Below are 9,665 nucleotides of genomic sequence, written 5' to 3'. Positions count from 1 at the left end.
ATTAAGTGTTGGATTTGTGCAGCCTATGAGCTGTACATAGTTCCTAGGCCCTGTGGAAGCACCCAGAAATTATTCAATCCTGATTTTTTAAAAAGCTGCTAAAATGCTCCCCCCCCCCCAGCAACTCCACCCCAAATTTCATTTTTTGCACCTAGGTGCTGTTTCACCACATTTCAAACCAGCAGAAAATCACTTCCAAAAGCAACCAGAATATCATTCCAGTTGTAGGAAATGACACTATCACATTTAAAGGTGCTAAAAATGGCAAAATGTTTGTACCATACATCTGAGATAGATATAATAGTGTTATTGGATGAGTTCAGGCTCACAGTATCTGTGGTAGCAGCAGTGGTTTGAGGGTAGTGGTGTCCAGTGATGGAATTATAAAAATAAAGTCTTGCACAGGAATGACAAGGGCATCTAGATGCTTCCCACACTTGGTGCCATAGTGGTGCGGCAGGTATAGGGTCTCACAATTGGTGGCAAAGGGTGAGACAAGAGGACGACCCTTATAGTATGCATCATCTTTTCTCTATTCGCTCTCTGCAGTTTAGAAAGCAAACTGCAATGCACCTGTTGATTCCATATTATTATCTGTTTCCATATACCAAAAACGCTGTTTTATTTTCTCCATATATGGCACTAAAGCCTTCATACATCTTAAGACTTCCTTATGAAAGAATACACTCCAGCTCTTGAATTTGATTCCGACTAGACTGGTGCTAACTGCAGACTGTATGTATCCTAGCATTTGGTCTCCTTTGCCCACATTTTTGAGACAGAAATGTAAATGATTGAAAGGACTCCAGTCTCATCTTTACTTTAAAAATAAATAAATAAATAGAGCTCTCAAATCATTTTTTAAAAAAATAAGGTCCAATCTGCTTAGTTAGTTCAGGCCTGGGTCCCTCTTCTGTTTTCTGCCAACCTGTTAAAGAGACATATCCATTTCATAGAATTCTGTTCTATCCTCCAGGAGGTCTGTACAAAGAGATTAGTGTATGAGATGAGAGCTATTACTAGAGCAGGGAGACCTGGAGATGATGTTGATGCCAGGTCTATGACTGAAAACTGCACCTGCATATTTAAATACTTTGAGGCACTACCATATAAGCTCCTGACTTGTTCCTCTAAAACTCCCTTTGCCCAATTTTCTCTATCTATAATGAACTGAAGATTATTAATTTGTCCACACAACAGATATATGGCGAAACTGGGTGAGAGAACCTGTGGAGAAATGGAGTAGACAGTGCAGTAGCTACATGTTAGTAAATCAGAGCTTTTGGCAATGCAACTGCCTCCAAGATCATATCTGAACAACCCAAGCAAAAGGGTTGGCCAGAAAGGTCTAGCAAAAATGAATTTCTGTTACTTTTTGTAGGCTGTCATCTGTTTAATCTTATATTGTTGTAATTAATTTGGTGGATCTGATACAGTATGGTAGTTAAAAAGCAGAGAATGGCAAGAGTTAAAAGGAGCATCCAAGTTCAGCTAGTCAAGTGCTATTGGTATGGGGAATATGCCTACAGACTGACTTTTGAATTCTTGACTCCATTAGAGAAAAAGCCACTATGTCCTCCATCTGCAAAACAAGATTAAAAATATTGACCTACCATATAAGCACTGTAAGATTTACAAACTAATAGTAACAAAACGAAAAGAAAAAAAAAGAAAAAGAAAAACAAACTTGAATATAATAGAGCAAGTGGGAATCATATGGTTTTCTAGAAGCTTTTGGGCTACAAATACCAGCATTCTTCACCATAGTTTTAGCTAGAGCTACTGAAACTTGCAGTCTAACAGCATCTAGAAGGACACATGATTCCCACCTCTGTTTATATAGCATTACATAAATGCTATTATGTCACCTGACAATATTATTTTGCCTTTGCTTTTTCAAGTTATTCCTTTCTACTGACTGACATTCTAGGGGAAATACTGTATAAGACTCTCTAGTGTCTAGATAGTGCAGTGCAAGGCAATATTTACAATCACTCTTCCCAAGTGTCTTTGCTCCTGGGACCCCCAGATGCAAACAAGGTATTTTGAAAAGATCCAGCAGCCAGACACCCACTCCTTCTCTTTCAACACTATGCAGGAAACAGTAGAGCCCCTGATACTGTTGTTGCTGTCACTGTCTTCCTCATTGACTTTTTCTCCCATAGCTGCCAGAGTGAATGGACAGGGTGATGAGAAAGAAAGAAAGCGGTGTATGTAGCAGGGGGGAGGGGGGAATTTAGCTTTGTATGAGGACTGCAGGTGTCTTCATGTTCAAGGGTGCCTTTTATGGGGATTTAATAATAGCAACCTTCTCCTTGGTTGCATCCCATGTGACTTTATTGGGTTTGGACGAGAACACCTAAACCTCGCTTCCTGACATCTGTAATTTTTTGCCCATCTATCACCTGCAAGAATACTCTAATTTCTGTGAGTGCAAGTAGCAGAGCTGATCCCTGAGTTGCATCCAAAGATTACAGTCAGGGATCCAGTTGCTTGCTGCTGGCTCCAGGAAAATGGAAAGAAGATTGTTAATACTCAAAGGGAAATATGGTTGACAGCTGAAATTAGCTGTGCAATCTGGTGAAATGCAAGTACCAGTTGTAGAGAGTATAGGCACCAACCAGGCCCAGAGTCCTGAAACAAGAATATGATAGCAACTTTCAAGTATGTAAGCTGCCATTTTGAACTGTAATTTCTTCCCTGAAGGCAGGGCCAATCTCTGACAAATTCCTTTCTCCCAGTTATTCAAGTACCCTTTTCAGTTCTTCAGAAAATATAATTTAATAATTAAGATTTGCAGCAAATGCTCCCAGGTGGCAGCATTATTGACAGTGGCCAATACTAAACCCTCTCCACCTCCACCCGACAATGCTGCTGAACTGAAGCAGCTGCAGACATCCCAATAGTTTTTATCTGGATTGACATATGGTGTATGCCTTTCCTCTGCAGCAACAATTAGCTGCTTATTTTTGTAAGAGGTTGTTCTGGGTCCTGCATCAGCACATGCCTTGCACAACTGCATCTGTTTGCATACTCTTCTCCATCTCATGTCCAAAAACTGCATAGAGTTCTCTATTGTCAACTGTGTATACTTTGTTTTTGTGATGGTTGCCAGCGGGGGAAATAGTGTCCACAGGAATAAAGCTTAAAGGCCTAAATTATAAAGCTTTCCCTGTTGGTACCCTTTTGGTAGCTACTGGAATGATGGATGCAATACCTTTCCATATGCTCAGCATAAATAGCCAAGAGATCATCTCTCTTTTAAAATTATTCTACCTGGCCACCAGGTGGCACAAAGTCCTCAATTTAGGATAGACTTCAGTCTTTAAGATGCATCCATAGTTTAAGATGTTTCCCAGGCTGTCAAGAAGAGGGCAGCATAGGCAGCTTTCCATGGAAATGTCACTTTGCAGAAGGTTCAAGTTTCCCTACTCATCTTTTGCAATAGCATTTGAGTACTCTGCTCTCCAGTAGGACAGCTTGCAAGTCAATTCCAGCTAGCTTGTTCTTTCCATAAAGAGAAAAATAATTTGGCTTTGATCCAGCTGAGGTAGGAGGAAAACACTCCTCCCCTTCTTTCCCAGGTCCATCATGCAGGTGCTGTCATTGCCATCTGTACAGGCAAAGAATTCAGTTTGTGAAATGGCCACCAGTGCTTTCAGACTGACCCTCTTCTAGTTTTTTCAGGGGTCTTTTCATCCTCGTTTCTCTGTGATGTCTGTTGAGCCTACCAAGAAATGCCACATGCCAAGAGCTACCGATATCGGCAGGCAAGAGCATTGACATTCTTCACCACATAGAAACTCATTGTGAGTGGTGGAATCACCAGGGTCCGGCCAGGACGAAGAGAACGTGGTTTCAGGTTTGGTAGGCTTCCATCATCCATCATGGTGAGCAGCTGCCCATTAAGCAGCACTGACCTGCACACAGAGAGCAAATGCATGAGAAATCCTTTCAACCAAGCAGGAAAGAGAAGGCTGGCCCCTTTCCCAGGTAATAGGAGAGATAAGAAGGTTTACAGATGGACAGGTGAGATTTTTATGGCAGTGATGAAGAACACAGAAATTCAGGAGAACTGCCTTTTAAGTTGGTGGGCGGCTTTTCCTCTACATGCAAATCCATGATAGACTCTCACAAGTGTATATAGACAGTAATTCTCCAATGCTGCATCACAGACCTTCCCCACTGGACAACCCCTCAGGATTTACAGGGGTTAGAGCAGCTACAATAACAGTAGCAAACATACAAATGGGTGGGCAAAAGCAAGCCAGAATGAAAGTGTTTCTGGAACTGCCAGCTATTCTTCTGCTGCTAATATAAAGCGTCCTATTCATGCTTTCCCCCAGTTAATCTGGACATATGCTCATGGACCAGAACACCCCTTTCCATCATTAATCTCTCAGATGTATCTTTTTTGCCCCCTCTCAGCAGAGCTTGAAAAATTGCTTTTAAAAGAAAATTGTATTTTTTTTTAAATTATTTTTTGCAGCGGGGGAGGCACTTGCAGTTATTATAGTTGTGAGGAATTTTAAATGTAATCCTCTTCACTTTCCCACTTCCCAAAAGTAACTACAATAGATGCTTTTAGTTATTTTAAAATAACACAATCTGAATGCTGCTAATGATTATAGTCTATGGTACAAATCACCTCCTCTCATCCACCTTGTCATTGCCACAACATCCACAACAGAGCGTAAGTCAGCAGGACAAGACACAGTATAAACCAGCACATGAACTATGTGATATTCTTTGCCCAACATTTAATAAGCCCTCTCCCCCTTCTGCAACTACAAAGGATCTGGTCCATGTGGACCCCCAGGGGTCCATGGGAGACTCGGCAGGGGTCTACAGGGCTCTAATCTTCACATTTTTTGACGGGTTTTGGGAATATGGTAGAAATGTAGCAGCAGGGGGTCCACCAAAACCAGTAAAAATTTGAAAGTGGTCTATGAGAAAAAAAAGTTTGGGAACCTCTACAGCTAAGGAGTGGAGTCATCTCTTGTCAAGTTGCAGTTGTAATTGGAAAATTTGTCATTGAAAGAAGAAAATGTTTTAATTTTATTTTAATCTCCAATTTTAATTGTATCATGTTTAATCCTATTTTAATGGGGGGGAGGATTTGAGACATAATATTGAATGTGGATATTTTAATGTGTTATGAGCCGCTTTGATTGTCTCATCACAGAAAAGCGGGAGAAAAATAAAAGTTTTACTTATTCATTTACTATAAAACAGTTACACCTAATTAGCTGTCATAACTGGTTACTATCAAGCTCTGTCTCACATAATGCTACAAATAAGGTGCATCCAGTGATATGAGCTTTAGAAAAGATAAAAGGAAGTATTTCATCATCTAAAAAGTAGACTGCGGAATTCACCACCACAAGATGTACTAACTTGGCCAAGTTTAAAAAGGGTTTAGACCAATGGTTCCCCACCTGTGGGTCGGGACCCCTTTGGGGGTCGAATGACCCTTTCATGGGGGTCGCCTAAGACCATTGGAAAACACCTATTTAATTACAGTTATGAAGTAGCAACAAAAATAATTTCATGGGTTTGGGTCACCACAACATGAGGAACTGTATTAAAGGGTTGCGGCATTAGGAAGGTTGGGAACCACTGGATTAGACAGACTGATGGAGGATAAAGCTAGTCATGATAGCTCTAGTACGTCCAATATTGTTACATTTTAGCTACTGCTTCATGTTCTTATTATGGACTACAAGTGAAAAGTGAAAATATTGAAATAAATAAATAATAAATATGAAAATGATTACATTCTATACCAAGGCAACTTCAAAGATAGCCCTCTTTTTAAAAAGAGAAACAATATAAAGAGAGTTCTGTGATATCTTAAAAGCTAAAAGATTGTTTTGATATAACCTTTGTGACAGCAGACAAAATGAAATCAAGGGGTCTGTGTGCATCAATGATAGGTGGACTTAAAGCACTTCAGGAAGTGGCCAATGTAGGTAAGCAGAGCTTGGAGAAGGGTTTGGTTTTTTTGGACTATAACTTCTCAAGCAGCATTTCCAGTAGACATGTGGGCCCTGTTGGCACAGTGGTTAAACGCCTGTACTGCAGCCACTCACTCAAAACCATATGGTTGCGAGTTCAAGACCAGCAAAGGGGCTCAAGCTTGACTCAGGCTTGCATCCTTCCAAGGTTGCTAAAATGATTACCCAGATTGTTGGGGGCAAATTAGCTTACAGTTGTAAACTGCTTAGACACTGCTTAGGCGGTATGAAGCAGTATATAAATGAAGCTGTAGGATTATGTGAACTGGAGTCTAAAAGTAATTTTTTCCAAGTTCTGCAAATGGGTAACAGGGGGAGCACTACAGGTTGATATTACCTGCATTAGCACTTAGCATGTCTTCTTAGTTTTCTAAGGCTTTTGTGTCAGTGGCCTCTGATGTCAACATGGCGGATGGGGTGGGCAATTCCCACCAAATACCATTTCCCACTCCCTGCCAGAGCAACAGTGCTTACCTAGAGCGTAGCCCTTCTTGACCAGAGGGCTGCAGCACATACTGATGGACGAGTTTATCCCGAAGGGTTCCCACTAACTTGATTTTCTTTCGGGACCGATGCAGGTTGATGATATAAAGTGTGATGGAACCACGGACATAACTGTGGCTATAAGAAAGATGGAGCAACTAAGGGTAAGTTATGTGTATACTTCTCAAGATGCAGTTGACTTCCATGATAGCATTTCACATCCCAGCACAATATCACCCTGTCACAGGGAACCATGTATAGGATCAGTAAACAGAACTAAAGTCCTTTTTATTTAGCTTAACTGGGCAACAGTGTGAAGACCTTGCTGCACTTTAGTTCAGGGGCCTGCCCTGCCATATCTTTTAGTTCTGTCTCTCTTTTGCAAAGAAAGTTTTGGCTAGAGCATGGCCACAATACATTCTGCAGCATAATAGAGTGTGTCACCTCAATTCAGCCATAACTCTCTATCCTCCTCAGTGTACATGAGGTCCTATATCTCCAGCAGAGTGGAGCTATGAGAATGGGTCATCCAAGGAATCTATCTTGAGTCATAAACAGAGACTGAAAAAGTAATCCTTTGAACTACAATTCCCAGAATCCCCCAGCCATACTGGCTGAGGGATTCTGGGAATTGCAGTTTAAAGAGATGACTTTTCCAAGCTCTGACCGTTTTAGGCACATCTTGCAATTTGTACTGGCAAGGACTAATTTATAAGTACTGCTTGTGGAAACAATATTTAGGAAACTCCAGGTGTGACACATTATCTCTTTAAAAAGACCCTGTAAGAGAGAGAGCAGAAATGCTCCAAACAATAGGGTGTGCTTGTGAAATGCAGTTTCCCCTCCAACTGCCCTGGGCATAGGATGGAGCCAAGGGGCTGCCCATCTGTGCTAGCCTGCCTTTCCTTCCTCACCTGCCCTGTCCCAATTGCCAGTTAGCTGTCAGTCATTGGGCAGGTTTCCCTTTAGGAGTGGGAGGTTTGTTGAAAGCATCTGGGCCATGTGAGGGAACAACAATAGGGACCTGTGTGTGCAGGAAGTTCCAGGTCCAGACTTGCAAGATACTTTGAAAAGGCTTATCACAGAAACTCTATCTAGGCTAGGTGCCCCAAGCAGGGCAGTGGGGAGCGGGGATGCAGGGAGACAAGGCACTGAAACCAGACCCTGGGGCCTTGTTGGAAATGCACTCCTTTGATCTTATCCTGATAGGAGTTGTACCACAAAGGTTTTCACCCTAGGCCCAGAGATAGTTGCTGCTCTTCCCTATCATCACCAGGACCATTCCCCAGCCACAACCTGAGCAAGGAAGGATACAGGATTGTGCACAATGAATGGGGAGAGCAGGAGGGAAAAAAGCTCTCATATAGCACCCCAGGAACACAGCCCAGGAAAATTAACTTTTGTGATTACAGTATACTGACTGGGGGATTTGGACAGCGGTAGTCTAAGGAAAGTGACTTTTCCAAGGTTTGCTTTTGGAGGGTGGAGCTATAGGTATCGCTACAGTGGATGACATCTTCCTCTCTAGGGTGAGGCCAGTGCTAAATAAATCTTGGGTCTTCTAGTCACCTGTACCCCAAATCTCCTCATCAGGTCTGCACAAGCAAATGTATACACTAATACAATAACTCACTTTTGGTGGCTGGTGCAGTGAGCGTAGATACGTAACTTATCACGAATCACCCTGCCAGGACGAGGTTTTCTCTGCAGCCCAGCCACATGCACAGCAAGTACTCTAGGTCCAACAAGCCGCTTGTAGAGCAGGGACAGCCAGTAATCCTACCAGGGGCAAAAAGGAGGATGGGTTATTCCCAGATAAGCCCCTTGGAGAAGCCCAGGGCTACAACCCCACTCTAGCTTGCTGCAAACTCTATATATGAAATTAGGCACAATATATCATAATAATGGTGCAGTACAGACCACTGAAAAATGGCGGCCTTCTGGCACCTGTTTTTACTCCAAAGGGACTCGTCGCTCTGGAGTAAAAAGAACCCAGAAAAACTAATGGTGCACTTGTGATGTAAATGGTCTGGTGCAACGTGCAGATGCTATACATCCATTACATCATAATGGTGGCGCCTGTGTACACAGGGTGCCGCCAGTACATGCTAGGGTTAGGGACCATGCGGTTGCCGCGCGGTCCCTAACCATAGCTGCGCTGCTGCCACCGTGCCACAAAAGGCCCATCTGTCCTGGGCCAATAGTAAATAAAACTTTTATTTTTATCCTGTTTTTTGTTAAAACAATCAAAGCGGCTTACAACATTAAAGGTACAACAATATGAACAAGATATCATGAAGCAACCATTTTTATTTTCAGAAAATACTAGTTAGAACTCTAGTATTTTTAACAGCTAGGTAGAAGGCAGGATATTTGGAAAATAAAATTTTCCTCTGCTAAGAGAAAAGGCACTTGCTCCAATTTTCCCTTTTATGGTAACTGTCTAAAAGGCATAAGTTCTGTCCCATATTAGACCTTTGTGTTCTAGAATTAATGGTTCTTTTTTAAAGTATAGTTCAGTTATGCCACCAAAGGCAGTTTGATAAGATGACTCTGGGGGTCCCTTATGCAGTTGTGTTTAAAGACAGGAGGTGTTCAAAACTACATGAAGTAGACGACCTGTCATACAATCTTGTTAAACAGACATGCTGTTCTCCTGGCAGACCCATTACAAGATGCATTCTCAAGGGCCCAGTACAACTTTACAGCCAGGCCAGGACTGTGAAATTGTGCACTAACCACATGGTGAAGAAATGTTGCTGTAACCTGGCAAGTAGCAGAATTATAATAGTCCCTTGACTCACAGCCCTCTGAGAGCCATTACTGGCAAACACAGAGGAACATAAAATGTCACTTGTGGTTCTGCTTTCCACACTTCACGTCCTGTTTCTACCAGAGACGCATGCTTGCGCCTGAAAATGAAATGCAGCCCAACAACAAAGAGTGCCATCAGCCACAAATATGCAAACAAGACACACTCAGGATGCATCTGTGAGGCAGACAGTTTATTATTTCCAGTCAAGGTGCATATAGAATTCTATACTCCATTCCCACAGTATAGAATTCCAGTCCAAAACTCATTTTCATGGGCTGGAACACCATTCAGAGGTATGAGCATTTTAAAGAAAATCATTGTTAGACATGCCTTGGTTACATCCCGTTTGG

At 42.1% G+C, this 9,665-nt stretch overlaps 1 protein-coding gene across 1 annotated transcript in view; it reads right to left on the bottom strand.

Annotated features, from left to right (window-relative positions):
* Positions 1 to 261: 261 nt before the first annotated feature.
* The window catches only part of LOC149318404 (inactive heparanase-2-like), a 167,040-nt gene continuing 157,636 nt past the window's right edge, over positions 262 to 9,665 (bottom strand). Inside the window, exons 10-12 of the mRNA XM_089509612.1 lie at positions 8,134 to 8,279; positions 6,492 to 6,638; positions 262 to 3,920 (exon numbers count right to left, since the gene is read on the bottom strand). Of these exons, the coding sequence (XP_089365738.1) occupies positions 3,755 to 3,920; positions 6,492 to 6,638; positions 8,134 to 8,279 (459 nt within the window). The 3' untranslated portion in view covers positions 262 to 3,754. The remainder of the gene's footprint in view (positions 3,921 to 6,491; positions 6,639 to 8,133; positions 8,280 to 9,665) is intronic.

The sequence above is a fragment of the Sceloporus occidentalis genome, unplaced genomic scaffold (genome assembly GCF_023333645.1).
Source record: "Sceloporus occidentalis isolate IW3139 unplaced genomic scaffold, rSceOcc1.0.p SCAF_2, whole genome shotgun sequence".
Lineage (NCBI taxonomy): Eukaryota > Metazoa > Chordata > Lepidosauria > Squamata > Phrynosomatidae > Sceloporus > Sceloporus occidentalis.
Note: the sequence above shows the minus strand (reverse complement) of the source record. Positions and strands in the feature narration are given on the sequence as shown.